Raw genomic sequence first — 22,931 nt, 5'->3', positions numbered from 1 at the left:
TTTTCTTTGGTTTTTGCTTTTCATTCTCAGGTGTCTTTGTCCTGACTCAGGTCATTAACTGGTTCCGGACGATCCCCCTGACCTTTAAGGATCAGTTCATCATCGCCTATGGAGGGCTCCGAGGTGCCATCTGCTTTGCGCTTGTGTTTCTCCTACCTGCTGCTGTGTTTCCTAGGAAAAAGCTGTTCATTACAGCTGCAATTGTTGTCATATTCTTTACTGTCTTCATCCTGGTGAGTAAAACTCTCTCTCCTGGCAAAGTCTCTCTGGTTACTGGGAGAGGAGACAAGACCTGTCAGGCTATCTGGATGAACTCCTCTTACAGGAGGCAAAGTGGCAAAGGCTTGTCGAAGCTCTGGTGGTTATGATGTTAAGGAAAATATTGCTTCCTTGTGTCACCTGATTATGCAGGGGCCTAAGAGAATCCAATTTGGTCACTTGGCCCACGTGCAGGAATTCTTATTTAAGGAAACTCAGCTAAGTGATCTAAGCATACTGCTGGAAACTTATGAACTGAGCTTACTAATCCTTGTCATTTGTCGAACTCTCTGACCTAGTAAATGTACTCATTAAATGCTACTTGTGTGATGACCTTCCAACAGCAATTTGACATTACTTGACTGCATAGCAGTGTGTCCCTTGAAAGGGTGGGATGCGTGAATATATGCTTAGTACCAGAGGCAGAAAGTGTGGTAGGAAGAATGCAGGTTGGCATCAAGATCCACACTTTGTCTATCAGTCTCTAAGTCAATAAGCCAGCCCTTCGGGGATTATATTTTGCAGTTACTCATGTAGTAAATATGTATTGGACTCTTGCTATATGTCAGACCACCCTCTAGGTACTCAGAATCCATGAGTGAACAAGATGCAGAAATATCCCTGTCCCTGTGAACTTACATCCCAGAGGGGATGCCAGATGCCTGACACTAGACATACTAAGTGAGTAAATATTATAGAGGAGATAAGAAGGTGAAAGGTTCTGTGCAATAAGAAGTGGAATGGTGAGTGAGGGGGAGCTCACTCACTAAATAGAATTGTCATGGAAGACGATGAAAGAATGACATTTGAGCAAAGGCTTATGGGTGGGGGAGTGAAGGAATTAGCTAAGCCAAAGAACAGTTCAGGCAGATAGGACCAAAGGTATGCAGGCAGTATGTTCCTGGCCAGTGTGGCTGGAGAGATGAGGATGAAAGCAGTGAGGGGGAGTCTCACTATCCTATGTCCTACATAGGATAAGGCCACACAAGCCCACGTAGGGACTGGCTCTTCACCACGTGGAATGGAAGCCATCAGGTTTTGTGCAGAAGCATGTGTTTTGATTGACTTTGTAAAAGGATCACCTGGACATTGGGAGAATAGGCTCCTAAGGGAGTATAGACACACTATTGCACGGAGGCCAGTGCAATCACCGAGCAAGACCAGCGCCCAGAAGGGTTGAGATCCTTGGATCCATTCTGAAGGTGGAACCTACAGGATCCCTGATGGGTTAGATGTTGATGTGAGGGCCAGAGCCGTCCCAGGGGACTCTGGGGCTTTTGGCCTGAGCAGCTGGGAGGAGAGACTTCCTCTCAGGTGAGAAGGGAGGGGTGTGGGTGGAGGGGATGGGACTCAGTCACAGGCATGCCAGATTAGGGGTGTCAATTAGACCTACAAGCAGAGGGATGAGTAGGCGGCAGGATACTGGCTGGGTCTGGACTTCAGGAGACAGCTTGGTCATCTGCACAGAGCTGGCATTTGAAATCCTGAGCCTGACAGGATTCTCAAAGGAGTGAACATATATCAAAGAAGCCAGTACACAGGACCAGGAGCTGGTCTCTAGGGCAGCCCAACCTTAAGACTGGAGAGAAGAGGAAGGCAGCCAAGGGCTAGTGATAATGACAGAGGTGAAAAGCCAGGAGGTAACTGTTTATTTTTTATTTATTTTTATTTTGTTTATTTTTAGGAGTACTTTTTATTTATTTATTCTTTGCTTTAAAGATTTATTTAGTGGGTGGCTCAATTGGTTAAACATCTGCCTTTGGCTCAGGTCCTGGGATCCAGGGTCCTGGGATCCAGGGTCCTGGGATCGAGCCCCGCATCGGGTTCCCTGCTTTGGGGGGAATCTCCTTTTCCGTCTGCCTGTACCCTTACCCCTCTTTGTATGCTCTCTCTCTCAAATAAATAAAATCTTTTAAAAGAACAAAGATTTATTTTTTTGAGAGAGATAGAGAGGTAGGAAGGGCAGAGAGGGTGGGAAAGGGACAAGCAGACTCCTTGCTGAGTGCAGAGCCAGACTGAGATCCCAGCCTGAGCTGAAACGAAGAGTCAGTTGCTTAACTGAAGGCGCCCCTTCAGGAGGCACTTTTTATTTATTTATTTTTTAAAAAGATTTTATTTACTGATGAGAGAGAGAGAGAGAGAGAAATTGGGAGAGAGAAGCAGAGACACAGGCAGAGGGAGAAGCAGGCTCCATGTGGGGAGCCTGACGTGGGATTTGATCCCGGGTCTCCAGGATCAGGACCTGGGCTGAAGGCGGTGCCAAACCACTGAGCCACCAGTGCTGCCCTAGGAGGTACTTACAAATTTTTTTTTTCTGTTTAACAGTTCATCACAGAATACTTTCTAGGTGGCTGACTCAGCCCAAGCTCTTGTTATATAATCTCATTTAATCCTCATAACACTTCTGTGGCACAGAACTCTATCACTGAGGACACTGAGGCACCGAGCCTGTACTCCAGTGCCTTTCCCAAGTCTACACAGATAGTAAAAGGTGGAATGGGGGCCAGTTCATTCGTACCTCTAAATAAAGTGCATAGTCGTTGTTCAATATTGTGACTCACTGTGCTCCTCCTCCTCCGCCGTTCATCAGTTCCCTGAAGAGCAGTTTATCCTTCATCCATCCATACCTCCTGTGCTGGGGACAGTGGGTTGTCCTGTGTGAGGAATCCTGGAGAAGAAGGCCTTGGGAGCCCCTGTCCTAAGTCAAGAAGTGTCCACTTCCTGTTACTATTTTTATCACCAGCGCCCTCCTACTGCACGTACCCACCAGTGATGGCTTACTTGTGCCGGGCACTCGGACAAGGCCTTCCCTATGTGTATTATCTCATTTCATCCTCACAAAACAAACCTTTGAGAAGGAACCCTGTGAGGCAGAAAGAGAGAAAGGAGGCTGACCCAAGGGCACACAAAAGTCAATGAGAAAAGCTGAGGTTGAGCCTGGGACTCTGACCCACAGATGTGCTCAGAACTACTGAATGCCAGTGACTTCACTCAGGAGACGTGATTTACCAGGTCATGGTTGGCAACAGTTTCAGTTACAGGAACACATATGAGTTTTGCTTCAGATACTCCATGGCCTTCTTATACACCTGAGAGAAGCAAATGCCCCTGTCTTTATCTTTTTAGTAGAGTGTTTATAGGATCCTTGTAAAAAGTCCTCCAATTTGCTACTCCCACACTTTACCTGGGGCAGAATGGTGCATTGAATCCATTTTGCCTTGAGCCTTTTAATCTCTCAGGAGCACCCTAGAGCATCAGGCTTGAGGGGAACAGTCAGGCGGGGGTGAGTGACTCATCACCTCTCCTAGGCCGGCTGCCTTGTCCTTAGCACTCCCAGTGATCCCTGCCAAGGCTTAGTCAGTGCTCTCAGAACTTAAGGTGTCAAATACAAAAATAGAACCATGTTAGTGTAGTGTAACTAGGAACTGGGTCATTTGGAGATGTATATATCAGCTGCTAATCATCCACATAAGTGTTTCTCAAACATCTGTAGTGCAGAACCGGCCCCCTCCCCTGGCATCAGGGACACATGCATTTGTAAAATCCAAGAAAAATGACCAGAAGGGAAGATGTAATTCAGGAGAGGACATACAAAAGATAAGCTCAAATTTTTTAGTTAGTAGACCCAACAGACATAAAATCACATTTCTTCAATTAGAACAAGCATAGCGTAGGGAAAAGGAAAGAATTACAGAAAAGTATACTGTTTTTCAATGAATGTGTGCATAGGTGATTAATATAGAGTATCATTATTCTATTTATAATATCTTGGCTTTTGGGAATTATAAATCAACCAGAAGATATGGGTGAAGGTTAGATTCCCCATCTTCAAAGCATACACACCCACTTTGAATGAATAGTGTGTCTATCAATATTTAACTGTGATTAACAGTTTTTGATGTGACAAATGAAAAAAAAACAGGCTACAAACAGAGTAGTTTAGATGTATTGGCTGTATTTGGCACCGTAAACATATTAAATTAACCCTTTAGAGATTTTTCAGGGAGTCCATAGTTGGAGTCTGTAAGCATACCCCATGGACAGTCTTCTCCTCTAATTAGGTTTAAGCTGGCAAAGCTCTGTCTGATGCTCACTTGGAAGAGGAATTTCTGTAGTTCCACATACTGTAATCTCCTGCACTGTTGTCTGACCCACCCCTTTGTGTGTACAGATTGGAGACTAATGGATCTGGCTCTTAAGAGGCTCTGGGTTATGAACACACATGTGCATACACACACAAATGCACACACCACTCCCTTCAGTTAGGATCTTTTTTCTCAGAATACATCAATAATTAAGGAACTCGGAGAAAAGAAGCTGAAAGAAAATACTTAATGGGTTATAAACATAGTAGGAATAATTAATTATAATCTATGCATAATGTGTTGCCTTCTGATTAAGGACTATGCATTCTTTTTCAAGTGACAACTTTTATGTTGATGGATCTATCATTAAACTTCTAAATGTCTTCCCCCCTTTTATTTCAATATTTCTTATACAGTAGGTCTTCCATCCCAGTATTATTGAGTTAGCACTGTCTTATAGAATAGAATTCCACGTGACATATGGTTTATTATCTGACACTTAGATTTATAATGAGAATTTTTTAACATTCCTTGAATCATATTGATAATTAGGAGAGTAACCTCTTGATGAAGAACATTAACATGTTACCAGAATACAGTCTTGCTTGTGGAATATTGAATGAGTAAACAATTGTGATTCTTTGGGCACATGAATTCATTTTCTTTTAGATAAGATTGGTAACATTACATAAAATATAAGCTGTCTCTCGTTTTAAATTTATATTCAATATTGGGGACAAGGTAGAGTCCAGTAGTAGAAAACACTGACGTTGGAGCAAGGCTGTCCTGGGTTGACATTCTGGTTAATATTCTGATAGTTATTGCCCAGAACAACCTCTGTGAGCTTCTTTTGACTTTAGGGGCTCTACACTAGGCCTAGAGCCTGCTAAAGATTCTCTCTTTCCCTCTCCTTCTCCGTCTGCCCCTTCCCCTCCCAATAAAAAAATAAAAATTAAAGATCCAGATAATGGTACCTTCCTCCTAGGCAACAGAGAAGAAATTTGCATGTAAACATAGTAGTTAATGCAAACAACTTGCCTGATGATTTAACCTGATGATTTGCTATGTTTTAATTATGACATTAAGTAAAATGGTAGTAGAAAGAAGAAAGACAATGCCTTTTGATGTACTTTTCTTTTCTTTGAAAGGAAAAATGATTGCAGAACACTCCAACAATCTGGTCATTATTTAATGAATCCCTATAATCATGTAGCAGACCCTCTGGAAATCCATCTAGCAGCCCGGCAGGTAGCAAAGTTGACTGGAATTCAAGAGAGGACAGTCCCTTTCTGCCTCCATGGCAGATCTGTGTTGTGTCTTTTGTAAGTCATTGTCCAGAAGTCTGAAGCATCTAAGATTTTACCCTATTTGCAAGTTAACAAGTTTAACTTGCCTGTAAAATCTCCATGGATGCTTGCAGAAGACACCTGACTCCTGCGTCATAGACAAAGGGCTTTGTTACTCATGGCAAAAGCAGTAGTCAGAGGTGGGTGTTGGTTTGTGTCAGTGTTCCACACCCCAGGTACCCCCCCCCACACACAGAGGTCTCAGGATGGATGTCTACACATGCAATGGGCAACATTACAGGAGACAGGCCCAGGGCTTGAGGATCTATCATTCTTTGTCTCAAGGGTGAGATGACTTCATCTCTCAATGTTGCTCATTGCAAATGCAACCCTGAAAACTGACCTGGGTAAAAGCAGTTGAGGCACTGCATCATTGACACCCCTACCCTGCAAGAGTGTGTGGTACCTCAGGACCCAGGGTGGGCAGACCTTTCCCAATAATCAAATACTTCTGGAAGTGCCTGGGTAGCTCAGTGGATTAAGTGTCTGACTCTTGATTTCAGCTCAGGTCATGATCTCAAGGTGGTGAGATTAAGTCCTACGTGGGGCTCTGCACTAGGCCTGGAGCCTACTAAAGATTCTCTCTTTCCCTCTCCCTCTCCCTCTGCCCCTCCCCCCCCCCAATAAAAAAAAAAAAACACCTTGCTGACTTAGCCTGTCAAACTAGGGTGATGATGCCAACTATTTTATAGGCATTGTATTTTAGTTTATCAAATGAACGGTCATATTTAAGATATGTAGATAGTGTAGCAATTACACATTCCTATATTTAATTAACATACTAAATGGAGTTCTGGAATTAACAGACATTCATTCTGGTACTACAATAAAATGAGTAAGATGATCAGGATTTTTTGAGATTAAAAAAATGTATATGAATAATTTAGGCTGTAAGAGAAAGTACAAAGATAGCTCCTAGGGTTTGTGACTGAGCAACTAGGTAAAAGAAGGTGATGTTTAATTTAGCATCAGGGGAGTATTGGGTTTGAAGGGTGGAGAATCAGGTGTTTGGTTTTAGACACACACTTCTTGGACATGCATATCTGCCTATTAGACATCCAGGTGGAGGTACTGGCGAGGCAATTGTATGTATGGGTCTAGAATTTATGGAAGAAGACAGAGTGGGAAATAGAAATTTGAGACACATTGGTATATAGATGGTCTGTAAAACATGAGTCTGAAAGAAGCAATTCAGGAGCAAGCATAGGAAGAGTATAGAAAAGGAAGTGTGCCAATATTGAGAAGTCATGAAAATGTTCAGGAACCAGGCAAGGAGAGGAAAAAGGTGAATAGTAAAATGGGAGAAAGATCACGAGGAGTTCACCTAGAAGTGAAAAAAATGTTCAGGAAGAAGAGAGTTCTAGCAACTGTGACAAATGGGATCACGGTCAGGCAAGGTGGGAGCAGAGAGCGAACTACTGGATGCAGCAAGTCCATGATGAGTGGACATCTTCACAAGAGTGCTGGGGTCAGATGGTGAGGAATTTCTGATCAGTTGGATTCCAGGGAGAAGGATAAAGAGAGATTGGAGACGGGAGATACAAGACAAAGTCTGGTGAGGTCTGGGAGAGGACACGGGTGGTAGTGAGAGGGGAATGTGTGCCAGAAGAGGGCTTTTGTTTGTGTTTTTCAAAGATGAGAGCCATAGACGCATGCCTGAGTGCTTGCTGGTGGCACAGTAAAGAGAAAGCCATGATTTAGGGGAAGAGACACGTCTGACAGCCAGTTTGAGCACAATGCGGTTAAGTCTGGAAAGAAAGAGGCTGGGAGACGGTGCAAAGAGCATGAAAAACCACTTATATGGTTCTTGCCCACTTACCCATTCAACAATAAACACTGTGTGTGCCACCAGGCTTAGGATCTCTGTGATCAAGTCTGTGATCATAGGATATGGTATAGTAGAGCAATGATAATGACATTTTTGTTGTTGTTGTTGTTGTTAGAGAGTTCCTTTAAGTTTTTCTAGAAGTTGTCTACTACATAGCAGAGAAATATAAGGTAGTTCCTCCCACCTTTTTTTTCCCCAAAAAATTTAATTAAAAAAAGAAAACCAACAAGAAATCCGTTTCTTTTTTTTTATAATTTTATTTTTTATTTATGATAGTCACAGAGAGAGAGAGAGAGGCAGAGACACAGGCAGAGGGAGAAGCAGGCTCCACGCACCGGGAGCCCGACGTGGGACTCGATCCCGGGTCTCCAGGATCGCGCCCTGGGCCAAAGGCAGGCGCCAAACCGCTGCGCCACCCAGGGATCCCCAAGAAATCCTTTTCTTCCAAAAGCTCAAACCAAAAGAATTTTCACCAGACAGCAGTTCTTTTTTGAGGAAAAAAAGCAGGCAGGGCAGGTGGAGACAGAGGTGGCACAGGTGGAAAACATAGCTCACCTGGCTGTCCTGTTCATTCCTGCTGTTAAATGATTCCCTTCCATCAGGTCTGGCCTGAGGTGTTGTGTGTGTTGTGCCAAAGCCAAATGAACGGGTAAACATTTCATTTGTATCTTGCAAATATGTTTTTCAATGGTGTGATGGAAAACCAAGGGTTCCTTTATTGTTTAAACCTACTTGGATGGCAACAAGCTATTTTTCTAAGCCTTGTTAGGCTGCTTCCCAGTTGACTTGAATTGGAAATTTTCCAATGTGGTTATAAAATAAGGTGCCTTCTCAAAAGTTGGTTGTTGGTTTTGTTTTTGCTTTTCCTTTATTTCTTCCAACCCAAGACCCAGGGCTCCTAGCGTATAGCTTCCAGCTTGGGGAACTTAATATGACACTCGCAGATGTCATGTCCTCTGCCTCCAAAATAGATGGATTGAGGAAGGAAGGAAAAAGAGGGAGAGGAACCTATCACATCATTCCTGTTGACATGACATGACAACTGCAAATACTTCAGAGAGTAAATAGGAGACTCTTAAAGGAGCTGTTTAAATACTGGTTATTCAGAGGCAGTGTCAGTGATCCATGGCATATAACCAATATATTTTATTAATCATAAACTACAATATGTGATATATTTAGACACTGGAGTTGCTCTAGGCAGCAAGCCACACTTGCTTCCTGTAGTTGATCAGTTTTGTTTTATTGTTGTTTAATTTGTGATGGTGCATTAACTTCTAAATCTAGAAGGATTATCTATCCAGTGGAAGGAGTCTGCATCCGGATTGGGGCCTGTGTCCTATCTTTATTTTTCTGTCCCATATTTACAACTGCTGGGCCCTCATAGAATTTTTTTTAAATGAATACTGATAGGAAAAAAAAAGCATACGAAACAACCGTTAACATCCTTAGAACACATTATGTAGTTTCAACATTGGATTGATTTTGTTGATTTTTTTTTTTTTTCCTGGAGTGGTAATTAAACCAGTGGCTTCATGGAATCTGGAATTTAGTAAACCACATGTTTACACCCATTTTCATTTACATAAGTTAAAAATTACAGAATATGTGTTGATTGGAAAGCTGTTTATTACCTCCTGTATTATTTCAAAATGGCAGACTGAATTGCATATAGAACATAAGGTGTGTCTTATCCCAAATTTGGTCAAAATTGGCTCACACTCCAGAAAGATAAAGTCAAGCTTAAAAATGCCTGAAGCTGGATTGATGGAGCACATTGAATGGCCTCCTTTGAAAAACATGTATGGGGGCACCTGGGTGGCTTAAGTGTCTGCCTTCAGCTCAGGTTATGATCCCAGGGTTCTGGAATTGAGCCCCGCATCGGGCTCCCCATTCAGTAGGGAGTCTGCTTATCTCTCTCCCTCTGCTCCTCTACCTAGCCTGTGCTTGCCTTCTATCACTCTCTCTCTTCAAATACCTAAGTAAAATCTTAAAAAAAAAAAAAAAGTGTGTATGTATGTCACAGTTTACATTATCAAAAGCATTCTTAAATAAAGACATGCAGAAAGGTGAGATGAAGTCAAATGCATGGCAGGGAACATTATCTCAATATATGCATCTCCTCCCTTCCCCCCACAATCCAGTTACCCCCTCCCCACCATGCATGTGTTCCCCATGCCAAGAATGGCCGGCCACTGCTACCACGCAGGAGTCTTAGGGATCTTCCTTGACCACCCATTCTCACCCCTCTTCACTTGGCCCAATTTAGTGCTACTGTGTTGTAATTTTAAGTATATTTTCTGGTTGTTTTGATATCTGTGAGTTCTCCTGTCACTGTTTTTTTCCTAAATTTTTCTGATTACCTTTACTGCTCCAGACTAATTTAGAGCTGCCCTCTCAAGTTCTGTTAATAAAAATCCTTTGAAATAGGTCACTGGAATTTTATTGCAAATACTGAGATAAAGTTGTCAACATAATATTGCTATGTAATCCCATTTGGGAACTGTGTTTTAAAAATTAAGATCTTTTGAATATCCTTTTACCAAGTTTTATAGTTCTTTTTGTAAAGGTTTTATGCTTTCCGTGATAGGATTATATATTATATATATATGTACATGTATATAAGTATATACACATCTTATGTATGTAAAATATATATTACATATGTGTTAGTACACGTCAATTATATATATGTATTTTCTTTCATGTAGGTGTTTATTCTGATTCTTTTTTTAAATTAGTATATGGGGTGGATTTCTGTATGTTGATTTTGTGTTTAATCACTTAACTAAAATTTCTTGGTATTTTTATTTTATTTTATTTTATTTTTTTCTTGGTATTTTTAAATGAAAAAAATTGTCTTAGATATTTTAGGACAAACACTAGATCATTCATGGGCAACAGAAATCTTGTTATTTCATTTTTAGTGTCTATACTTCTCCCTCTCTCTTATTTAACTGACTGGGACAGGCAGGACTTTGTCAAGTTCTAATGGAAAAGCTTTTAATGTTTAATTATTAAGTCAGATGTTCACTATAGATTTCTGGCAGATAGCTTTTTTTTTATCATGTTAAGGAAATATTTTTTTTCTCTTCTTAGATTACTAAATAGCTTATGGTTCTCTCCATTTTTCAAGTTCACAAACATGCCCAAACCCCTCTGTACCCTCTTTCACCACTGATTCTTTGCTCATGGTTGGTCCCTGCTATGATATCCTTTCAACATCTTTTAAGACTACTCTTCAGTGTTGCCTCTCTATAAGGCCTTTCTGGACCAGCTTCCTGTGTCTCTCTTATTCTTCCTTTGCATATTTGTAACTGTTTTTGGCATATCCTTCTCCCTTTAAAACTACAAAATCCTAGGACTGAGTGCCTTAACCATTTAACTTTTTTGTATCCCAAATGCCAAAGACACGTGTGCAGCAGAAGTACCATTAACATGGTTTTAGTAAATAATGAATATAAGAATTATTAAAAAGTTTTCTATGGATGATGCAAGTAGGTGAATCCCCTTACTTAGATAATACTTTATTGTTTTCTGGAATTTCTTTCTCTGTTTCTTAGAATTACTTAGAAGTAGTTTGCAATTTCTTCAACTTTGTCCATTGTTTGTTTTCTAGTAGAACAATGCTAGGACATGGCCCTCTGAAAATATGCCAGTTATTGGAGAGGAGGAAAAATTAACAAAATGTTGCATATGTTCTGTTAAATCTTGAGAGGAGGATATCTTTTGTTGGTTACCAAAGCTCAGAAGAATAAAAGTTGTTCTTGAAATTTTCACTTAATTTTATTAGAAGATACACCTTTGTTTTTTTCTGTGCAGGGAATTACTATCCGACCACTAGTGGAATTTCTTGATGTTAAGAGGTCCAATAAGAAACAGCAAGCAGTCAGTGAAGAAATCCATTGCCGGGTAAGTGTTAATGTAGTAATAATGATTTAAATGATAGAAGAAAAACTTGGTGGATTCAGTTGACAGCATATTCTGGCACTCCTTTCCTGAAGGAGAAGGAAATGGCAGAGGGGAAAAGGGAGAGAGGGCCAAGAAGGGCATGAGTTGGGGGGTGTAGAGTGAGCACAGCCCCAGGGTGCCTTCTCCAGATTAATCTGCTAGACCCCTCGGGAATGCGAGAACAAGGAATCCTTTTTTTTTTTTTTTAGATTTTATTTTAGAGAGAGAGAATGAGAGATCACAAGCAAGGGAAGGGGCAGAGAGAGAGGGAGAGTGAGAATCCCAAGCAGAATCCCTGCTTAGCTCAGAACCTGACTCGGGGCTCAATCCTGTGACCCTGAGGTCATGACCTGAGTAGAAACCAAGAGCCGGCTGCTCAACCCACTAAGCCACCCAGGCACCCCAGGAACAAGGAATCCCTCTTGTAACTTCCTTCAATCTGAAAATGTTTCCCCTGGAAAAGTATCATCATATTTCATATTTTCCAAAATTATGAACAGACTGTTATGAGAAAAATAACCTGAGAATTATCTAATACTGATATAATAAAATCAGTGTATTTAGAGATGAATCATTGTTTCATTGCTTTTAGTAAAAATAAAACAAACAAAAACCCAACAACAAGAAGAAGCAAAAACAGTCAGGGTCTTTGAAGTTTAGGCATCCTATAAGTAGAGTGCAAATTACTGATTTCGGGTAAAAATTAATCAGTAGCCTACTTTTTCTGTTTTAGTTTTTTGATCATGTGAAGACTGGGATTGAAGATGTTTGTGGACATTGGGGTCACAACTTTTGGAGAGACAAGTAAGAAGGTCTTCCGCCATTATATTATGAAGCGGCTCTGGCTCACTCTGGAAGCAGGACTTACTGACCTGTGTTTTTTTTTCAGAGTTGCAAATCTTTCCTGTGTTGTGCCATAGTGTGTCCTTTAAGATAAAGTTCAGCAAATCACAGAGACCTGGAGCAAGATAGAGGCTTATTTTGCTCCCTGTAAGAAGCCAGAGCTCTGTAGCTAATGTAGGTGTAATAGATGAACTTTGCTCCACACACACCTCATGGTCTCAGGACGCTTCTGTCCTGGTGAATCCACTAACATCTTCCATTTCCAAGGTTGACTCTTAGAATAGAATGGGTGCTCCAGCATTAGCCATCATGCATACGGTCCAGGCTGCATGTAGGAAGAAAGATAATGTGGAGACAAAGAACATGTACTGGCTTCCTCTTAACTGAAGTTATCAGAAGCTTTCACGCAATTCTTCCAGTTACACACGTGGCCTGGCCTTCTGTGGCTAGCACTCAGCCATGTAGGCATTTCTCACTGCAAGGGAGGCTGAGGAATGCAGTCTATTTGGTGAAAAACTGAGGATTCTGTTCCTGTTTGTTCTCCCACACATGTTGAGGGGCTTTGTCAGATGCAGAGCTTGGAGCACCTAACATTATAAATAGACTAACGAGTATTTTACAAATACATTTTAAATACAAATATTGTAACAAATAGAAGTAACAAATATTCCTAAAGCTAAATTTTTAAAGATTATATGTGCTTATGTAAATGTGTCTATCTAGTTCTTTGTTTTTTGTTTTGTTTTGTTTTGTTTTGTTTTTGTTTTAATCTTAAATGGCTTTGTGGTGGATAAATAGAATTCAGTGCCTGTCTTCAAGGATCTCATAGTTGAAATGGACGAGGTGTCCTAGCTGGGCAGAATTAGGTACGTGCTTGAAAATAAACTGAAAAGCAGACTTATGGGATTGATTCTGACAGCAGGGTCAGGGACCACGAAGTGTAGGAGCTGGCTTACCTGGCCCCCAGGAGCTGACAGTGAGCCTCATTCACAAGGGTAGGGGTAGCTTGAGGCAGCCATGGTGGGGGTGTGCCGTGGAACTGACAAATGTTATAAACCAGGGCATTTTTTCGTCCCCATAAAGCAGTTTGTGAACATTTATCAGCACATCACCGGTTAGGAAGGCCTTTGGAAGGAGACAGATGACAGATTTAAACTCTATTTTGGTAGCTTCCTCTTGCCTTCTTGCCTTGGCTTTCCTCACTTGCTAATAGTTTCTGGCCCTCCCCTCTGCAAACTTACGTGAAGTTGACCAGCCTCCCAGTGTATGTAGTTTAACAGAAGGGTGCTGTTGAGTGCTCATTGTCTGTTCACGTGTTCTGACATGATACTAGATTATATGAGAAGTATAAACCATAGACTCAGGACTTTAAAATTTTAACAATATAATAAAGGCCACAAAACAGTCACACAGCAAATGTGTGTATGTGTGTGTATGTGCGTGTGTATGCGAGATATCATTAAGTGATGAGATGCATTGCAGAGATTTTAAGTGCTAAAACAACCTTTACAAACCTGACCACACTGTTTACTAATGTGGAAAAGCCTCTTGGACCTTGTGTTACCGTAATATGTAAAGAAAAAATATTTTATTCATATGGAGAGAGCACCCAGTTAGTTACATGGGGGCACAAAGTAATAAAGCAAACTAAACTCTCCATTGTAAAAATATGGGAAAAAGATGACCATTTATCTTGGGCGGGATTTACATTTTTGAAGGCAGGAGGTAGGTGAGAGAACCCTACCCATCTGCCCTGTGACTTTCTATGCCACCCTGCTTTACATCCCCGGGACCTTCCTACCTAACAAAGATGGATCCTTGTCTTTGCCAAGCCAGCGATTCAGACTTTTTCTGCCTCCCATTCTGGGTTGTTTTTTTTTTTTCTTTTTCTCAGCCAGGTCTATTTTCCACTTACATCCTCCCTTTCCACCTGACTGCTTTTCTTCCTTCTCCAGCATTCCATCATCAGTCCTTCCCTGGAGGGAAAAGAGAGAGCAATCACCCGGAACAGTTGGTCCCTTTCCAATGGGGAGACTGGGTTAAGGATTTATACCACTCTTCTGCCTCCCAGACAAGGGTAAATAGACGGGAGTAGATGTAGGCATCAGGGCAGCAGTCCCTGGGGCAGTGTTAGGAGAAAGTAGTAGACTCTGTGATCATGTGGATTTGGTCTGGAACCTTTGGTAAAAGAACTTCAGGGAAAGTCTGGCTACATTCTCTTTCAGGCAGAGATACTGTGTCTCTGGGGTACGTGAGTCTGTTCAGGCAAACATCTACAGCCTGCCAGGCTAATTGGACCATAAATACTAAAGGTGGCAGAGCCAACTCTGATTTCATGTCTGAAAGGTAATATGGCTATGTGTCTCACATTTTTCTCTGCAGCGTACATACTTCACTCAACCCCTGTATATTTCCATGCATGACATTCTCCAGGTAAGGTTCACATAATTCCCTGTATTGTCAAGCACACTGTATATCGCAGGTAGAGCAGAGAAGTGTGTGTGAGTATGGAGGAATTTGGTGCTGACGCAGGTCATTTTTAAAATTAGCTCTGCTCAGATCCTATCTCTGGTATGTACATAATTGTTGATGTTACTGAAGATCACATATAAAGAAGAGGATTGTTTTAGGTATGTTGGGTATCTTTCCATTTCTTCTGGAATCCTTAATGCTGTGGATTTCTAGTGGTCTTGCCAGAGAATTTGTGAGGCATCTGATCCTTGGAGAAACGGTAAGGCTTTTTGATTAGGCAAGTTTCTCAAACTTGGTAAAATGGAGAAAGAGAGTGCCTCAGTGTAGGTTGGCAGAGAAATGAAAGGTGTGAAAATAAAGAGAGCACAGGGTTCCTATGCTAAATGGGTCAGATGCTCTTGCCCTTAATGCTTATTCTTCCTTTTGTTTCTCTCCAGTGAAAAGCCAAAACAATAATAAAAATAACAGAAGTTTAAAGAGTCTTGGCCCAATGGCCTAGTGTGAAATTCAGAATAAACTTCAAAAAAACTTGGCCCCGTCTATCGTAGTGGCCAGTTGAATGGATGACTCTTAAATTATTCATCACCCTCCAGTGTAGAAACAAAGGACTAGTAACAAGAATGTGGGCTCACCTTGTTTCCTTTCATAGCACAGGTGTACCTGTAAATCTCCTTGGGCTTATGGTAATCACTGTAATGCATTTCTTTCTTTCTCCACAAATACTCATTGCATGCTGTTTTGCTTACCTGTTAGCATAATGATGTTACATAACAAACCACCCTGATACTTAGCTGCTCAAACAACAGTCACATTATTAAAGCCCATGAGTCACGAGTCTGAGAGTCCAGGATCTGGGCTGTGCTGGGCTGATGTGGCCCCGGCTTGCTCATGCTTCAGAGGCTTGGCCTTCTCTGATGTGACTGGAGGGACTGAACTTTATTTCATGTGGCATTACCCTTTGTCCTGGGACTAAAGAGTCACTCCACCCATATCCTTCTCATGGTAATTGTGGAAACAAGAGAGGTAAGCTTAATATGCAAGCTCATTTTAAGCCTCTGCTCTAATTGTCTTGTCTGCTAGAGGTCACTGACCAGAGCAGGGAACATTATTGGGGCCAGTGGCAGGAAACAGGACAGCACAGGCCACCTAGGCCATGGTGGAAGGACATTGCCAAGTATTATGGCAGAGGGTGTCGTATACAGGGAGGAATTGAGACCAAATGATCCGTTCTACAGTCTGTGCTTATAGTGTGCCTGGCACTGTCCTAGGCACTGGGGATATGGGAAAAAGTAGAAAAAAAAATTATTGCCCATATGTATCATTCTAGTGCTAGAGGACAGAAAGGAAGATAAATTGTATAGCATGTTAGAAAATGATAATTGCTATGGAAAAAAAAATACACCTGCAGGTAGAATAGGAATCCAGGTGGTGGGAGGAGGCATGCAGTTCTAATGGGATGAACGGGAAAGGCTTTTTTGAAAAATGACTGCTGAGGAAAGACTTAAAAGGAGGGTCTGCAACAGAGCCCTGAAGGTGTATTGGGGGAGGATCTTCTTGGTGGAAGGAACACCAGGTATCAAGGCCCATGGTTGGGAGCAGAGCTGGTGAGTTTCCAGGGAAGGAAGGATACCAGTGAGGCTGGGTGTGAGAAGCACAGTGCTAAGATAGGCAGCTCCAAATTGTGTAGGGTCTCCAGGTTGTTGTACATGTTCTCAAGAGAGATGTAGAGTTTTAGGTGGTTTGACTTATATTTTATCAGGATCACTCTGGCTACTGTGTCGAGTAGTCTGTAGGAATGCTGTGGTGGAAGCAGGGACACCAGTTGGGTGCCTGTTGCAAGAATCCCCTGAGGGATGATGATGTCTTAGACCAGGGTAGATCCAAGAGATAGGAGTATAGAAGGGGTGAAGAAGCATGGTTTGATTGTGTGTGTTGATGGTGGAACTAACAGAAATTGCCAACAGAGTGGATATGGAGTATTAGTTTTCTAGAGTTGCTACAACAAAGTGCCACCGATTGGGTGGTTTAAACAGTAGAAATTTATTTTCTCACAATTGTGCGGGCTAGAAGTCCAAGATCAAAATATCAGCAGAGTTGGTTCCTTCTGTGGGCTGCAAGGGAAACGTGTTACAGGCCTTTCTCTTAGGCTTGCAGATAGCTGCCTTCCTGCCTCTTTATGTGTCTATGTCCAAATTGCCTTTAGTCATAGAGACAACAGTCCTATTGGTTTGAGAACCACCCTAATGACCTCATATTAAACCCTATCCCCAAATACAGTCACAGTCTGAGGTACTAGGGGTGAGGACTTCAACCTATGAATATTTAAGGGCACACAATTCAGGCCGTAACGTGGAATGTGAAAGAAGGAGAAGGATCAGAGGTGGCATCAGGTTTTTTGATCTGGTAGAATGGTCATTAATTGAAATGGTGAGGACTACAGGAGAAGATACGTTCAATCTGGGAACATCAAGTTTGAGAACTAGACATCCAAGTGGGGGTGTTAACTAGGCAGCTGAATATTCATTTCTGGGGCTTGGGTGTGAGGCTGAGGCAGGAGATACAAATGTGGGAGTCACTGGCACAGAGATGCCATTAAAATCATGAGACTGGGCAACATGGCCAGAGAGCGAGTGGAGGTAAATAGGATCAAGAGGCCAGAAAGAAGAAAAAGACCCAACCAAAGAGTCTGAGAAAGAGGTAGGGGGAACCTAAGGTAGTGTGACATTCTGGAAGGTGATGTGTTTAAGCAGGAGAGGTCAGGAAAGGTGAGGACTAACGATTGGCCATTGGACTTACACTGTGGGGGTCACTGATGACCTCAATACGAGTAGCTTCAGTGGAGTATTGTGGGCAAAAGCCTAATTTGTGAATGTTCAAGAGAAAATCAGAGGAGAGGAATAGATGTAGGAAGTATTAATACTTTTGAGTAATGTCGCTGAAAGGAGAAGCAGCAAAATTGCAAATGTTAAATATACATAGATATATTTTAATATATAATTGGTGAATATTAGATATATGTCTATCATGACTATATAAAAATGTACCGATAGTAACATTTACATATACATATATTTTTACATATGTATATATTCGAGTATGCACATATGAAAATATATATAATCAGACAAGCTAAACACTACTACTCAATTTATCCCTGGGTGTGGTAGAAATGATGGTAAAACAGGCTTGTGTTTTGGTTTTGCTTTATTTTGTTTTTTGGTCATTGTAGTATTAATTAATTGAAGCTTGGATTTGCTTTATTTCCAGGTTTAAGAAGTTCGATGACAAATACCTGCGGAAGCTTTTGATTCGAGAAAACCAACCCAAATCAAGCATTGTGTCTTTATATAAAAAGCTTGAAATAAAACATGCCATTGAGATGGCGGAGACGGGGATGATAAGTGCTGTTCCTTCTTTTGCATCTCTGAAGTAAGTACTGTTTTGAAAATTAAAGTTAGTATTACTAAGTATGTCTTAATAGTTTTTTGAAACCAGTGATGGTAACAAATTTCACTCATGTCCTAGACCTCATGGAAGAATGAGATTCTGGTTAAAATGTGAAGCCTCGAAATGTATACCTTATGTTATGTCACATCAGATCACATCATGTTATGTTATTTTAGAATTGACTAGTCAGAAAATACTTTGTCATATTTAGGATAATTATGCCTGTATTATATTTTTTTGAGGTCATTCATTGCTTTGTAAAAGTACCAGGTACCAGTACCTCTTTAGCAAGTATTTTGAAATGGAATATCTTAAGGTGTGTTATTGTAAATATGCATGTAATTTATAGTTATTTCCTCATGAATTATTCATGCAATCATATTTTAAGGCTTGCAAAGAACATCAGGGATCATCTGGTATAGTGGTAATCGACTCCGGTTGTATATTACAAATACCTTAGGAGTATTAAATAATATGATGACCAGGCCCATGATAAGGCCTAGGTGTAGGTATATTTTATTTATCAGTTTTTCAGATATTTTCAATATGCAGTCAGGATTGAGAGCCACTGATCTGTGTCTCCCTAATTTTAAAAATGAGGAAATGAAGATTCAGAATGGTAAAGTGACTTACCCAGAATCTTATTGCAAATCCTCAGTAAATGCTCAGTTAACAGTAGGTCATTTTATCATGTAAGCATCAATCCTTCCCTACCACAAAAAATGATAGAAATTATGGGTTCTGCTGACTTCTTTCACTGATGAGCTTGAAATACATTTAAAATACATGTCACTTAATTAAAATACTGTCTATGGGAGAGCTGAAATGAGACAGGAAATGCCAAATCACACTCAACCATATAAACTAGGAGGATTTTTACTAAGACTGTAAATCCTCTATTAAAATTATGGAAGTTTACACAATCCAGAATAAAAAGAAACAGTGATCAGGATGGCTTGGAGGTAAAAGTATTATACTGCACTTAAAAACAGTAGTGGATTGAACAGAGTGACTGGTTTATAGTCCTACCCTGCAGTAATTCACTGTGTGACCTTAGACTGGTTCATCTATTGCCCTGAGATTGAGTTTCTTCAAGTAGAAAATGGGACAAGACTTGATCTTTGTTGCCATCTAGCTTTACAAGTTAATGATCTTTCTTATGCACTATTCCATTTGCAATTGTAGCAAGGGATAATTCAATTATTCAGCTTCACAAAGGAGAGCCATTGTCTTTGTGATCACAGAAGAAAAAATCTTAGTTTTCCGCTCTGTTTATAGTTCTTTTGGAAGCTGGCAGTAAGCAGAACAAAGGCAAAGGTTTAAGGTTATGGAAGTAGGTAGCACAATTAATGGTCAGCTGCATAGTTAGATAAATGAATACCAACCATACTGACCATTCCACATCTCTTGAAATGTTTTCTTTAGGGGAAATTAGAAGTGAAAAGGGAGGAAATAAGGTATTATATTTCTGACAGTGATGGATTAAGTGTTCTAGACCAAACTATCCTATGAAAACCGCTAGAAAAAAAAAAGACAAATATGTTTTAAAAATCTGCTTAAAAGCTGGAAAGTACCAGTACAGTAAGGAATTTCTTGACCAAGAGTCAACAGAGAAGGAAAGTCCAAGAAGATGGAACCGGCATTTGGTGCCCTTTCTTCCCTGGATCACAGAATAGTCTAAAAGGCTAAAACAGAAGTTTTGATAGACTGATTGGTCTTTGAGAATACATACAGTTGGAAATCAGGACCTACCAGGGAGGAGGAGCTCTTGTACTCAGCTATAGGTTATTACTTCAGAATTCTACAACTTAACCCTCAAAGAAAAGAAGTCTAGCCTAGAATTATCTCAATTCATGATTGTTTAAATCTGAGATTGATATTACTTTTATCCCAGCTGATTGAGAGAAATAAACTTAACTTTTCTTTGGAGGAAAATAAGATGATAGTCTTAAACTACCTCCATGATTTTTCATGCATAATGTCTAGCAACCAATCAAAAGCATGTGAGTAAATAAGGAAATGTTATTGAAAACTTAGAGAAAAAAAAAAGATAAAAACAGAGTAGTAACAGACACAAGTGGATGGCAGATAATTGAATATAAGGGTGGCTTAAGAGTCAAAAATCAATCCGTTATTTGCCATATTTTCAGTTCTTCTCAAATTGATCTATAGATTCAAAGCAATTCCATTAAAAATCCCAGTGTGTTTGTGTGTGTGTATCATTAGACAGTCTGGTCCTAAAGTTTCTATGGAAACGTAAAGGGCCCAAATTAACCAAGACAAGATTGTCTTCAAAACTGAAGAACAAATTTAAAGGATTTACACTATTAGGTAGCAAGACTTTCTGTAAAGCTCCCATGACTGAGACAGTGTCTTTTGCAAAGACAAAAGGATAAATAGACCAGCAGAACGAAGTAAGAGTTTGGAGTAGACCTACACTTACTGGATATGGATACTTAACTAATGGCAAAGTTTACAGTAGTACAAAGCAGTAGGGAAAAGATGGCCTGAAAAAATAAAAAACAAAAACCGGTCCTGGGTCAATTAGGGATCCATATGGAGATAAAGTGAAATTGACCACTGGGTCATATTGTATCAAGCCAAGGAGTATCATAGGTATGCATGTGAGCAGTGAAACAGTACAGCTTTTGAAAATCGTATGAGAGAATATCCTCTTACTGTTTTGATAGGAAAAGATTTCATTGAAGGAATGAAAGGCAAGCCATAAAATGGGAGAAGATACTTGCCTCACATAAAACTGACAAAGGTCTAAAAAAAAAAAAAAAAGATAGTCCTATGGAAATATGGACAAGGGACTTGTTCAGGCAGTTTACAAAAGAAGGTATCCAAATGGTCAATAATCATATGTGTTCCGAAATACGTATATGAGAATACTTACAAAAACATTGTCATATCCAAAAGTTAGAAATAACACAAACACCCATCAACAGTAAAATGGATAAATCATTACATATTCATGTGATGGAATATTATACAATGAGTAAAATGAACAAACCAAGTTACATGTCATAACACAGATGCATCTAAATGCAATGCCTAAGCAAAAGAAGCTAAATTTAAAAGACTATTATTAAAAAATACATCCATACATCCATCCATACATATACTTATTGCATTTAAAAGACTCCATTTATAGAGAATTCAGACTTGGGTACAACTGTTCCGTCAACTCAGAAATTAGGATAGTGGTTGTTTTTGTCAAAGAGGGAGGAAGTAGTGATTATTGGGGGGTGGAATATGACGTGGTTTCTGGGGTTCTAGTTCATGTTGTTTTTACTTGAATAGTGGTTGCACAAGTACATTCATTTTGTGATAGTTCATTGAGCCATACGTGGCAGATTCACATATTTTTCTATTTTTGTATTATATTCCAATAGAATAAATTTAAATGTATGCTTCATTGTGCACTTAACACTAGAGTTACACAAACATTTGTTGGATACAACTTGGTGGGAACATTGTTATAAGAATGCAAGATCCATCGCTCCAAAATTGTTACCTCTTGACCTTTTAAGTCCTTCTAAAAATTCTGTGAATTAACTTTGCTGATCAAAAACCTGATTAGAAACCTAGACAGCAATTTGAGTAACAATGCCTTAGTCTAAGAAGATGCTTCTTAAAAACTCACCCAAGCAATTGAGGTTGAGGTGAAAATGAATCATATATACCTACAGAAGTCTGCCCTGATGAAGCCTTAGATTTCTATGTTAATTCCTTTGTGTTTCTCCATTACCTTATGGGCATAGGTAATTAATATCATGTTTATTTTTTGTAAACAAGTTTGCATTTTTAAAAAAATAAGAGAACTGTGCTCTTCAATTGGTATGTTCCTAGCCCATCTTCTGTTTAGATCTGCATTAATAGGGATACCTGGGTGGCTCAGTGGTTGAGCATCTGCCTTTGGTTCAGGTCATGAGCTCAGGGTCCTAGGGTCGAGTCCTGTAGTGGGCTCCCCGCAGGGAGCCTGTTTCTCCCTCTGCCGATGTCTCTGCTTCTTTCTGGTGTCTCTCATGAATAAATAAAATCTTTTTTAAAATCTGCGTTAATATATATAAACTTCTCAGCTTTATCTTCTTAATTTATCTTCTTATGTATTTTATTGTACTATATATTTTTGTAGGCCCCCTCAAAGCCTTTTTGAAGAAGTTAGGCTAAAACTGTACAAATACAGTTGGTTCTCATTGTTGCAGTAGTTATGTTCTATAAAATTGCCCTGAATGCTGATTTGTGAATACTGAACCCTTGCTTCTAAGGGAAATACAGGGTTAGGTTCTTGGTGAGCCTCTGGTCACAACATTTTCATCAACCAATTGATACATAACCTTATTTTATGTGTGCTTCTATTTAAAGACACCTTATTTAAAAAAAAATAAAGACACCTTATTTAGTATTTATTGTTTCATTAACGTTCCACTCATGGCCAACAGCACCATAACTCATGCTAGAACAAAGCTCATTTGACATGACTTTTCTCTGGAAGGCACATCACAGCTTTCTTTTGCTTAGGAACATTCAACAGCACTTCAGACCTATGCTTGGGAGCTATTTTAAATAGTGAAGTCACCAACAGCACGGAAATATGAAAAATGTGTCATTAAATGGACTGTGAAAAGGATATTTGCTTACAGTAGAGGAAGGAGCTAAAACAGGAAGGCAGAGCATCATCATATTTAGCCTCAT

At 40.1% G+C, this 22,931-nt stretch overlaps 1 protein-coding gene across 1 annotated transcript in view; it reads left to right on the top strand.

Annotated features, from left to right (window-relative positions):
* SLC9A2 (solute carrier family 9 member A2) overlaps positions 1-22,931 on the top strand; it is a 94,194-nt gene that overhangs the window by 62,543 nt on the left and 8,720 nt on the right. Inside the window, exons 5-8 of the mRNA XM_055328233.1 lie at positions 31-233; positions 11,340-11,429; positions 12,202-12,272; positions 18,051-18,212. Of these exons, the coding sequence (XP_055184208.1) occupies positions 31-233; positions 11,340-11,429; positions 12,202-12,272; positions 18,051-18,212 (526 nt within the window). The remainder of the gene's footprint in view (positions 1-30; positions 234-11,339; positions 11,430-12,201; positions 12,273-18,050; positions 18,213-22,931) is intronic.

This window comes from Nyctereutes procyonoides, unplaced genomic scaffold, assembly GCF_905146905.1.
Source record: "Nyctereutes procyonoides isolate TBG_1078 unplaced genomic scaffold, NYPRO_anot_genome, whole genome shotgun sequence".
NCBI lineage: Eukaryota > Metazoa > Chordata > Mammalia > Carnivora > Canidae > Nyctereutes > Nyctereutes procyonoides.
The sequence above is the reverse complement of the archived record's forward strand: the minus strand, read 5'-3'. Positions and strand labels throughout refer to the sequence as shown.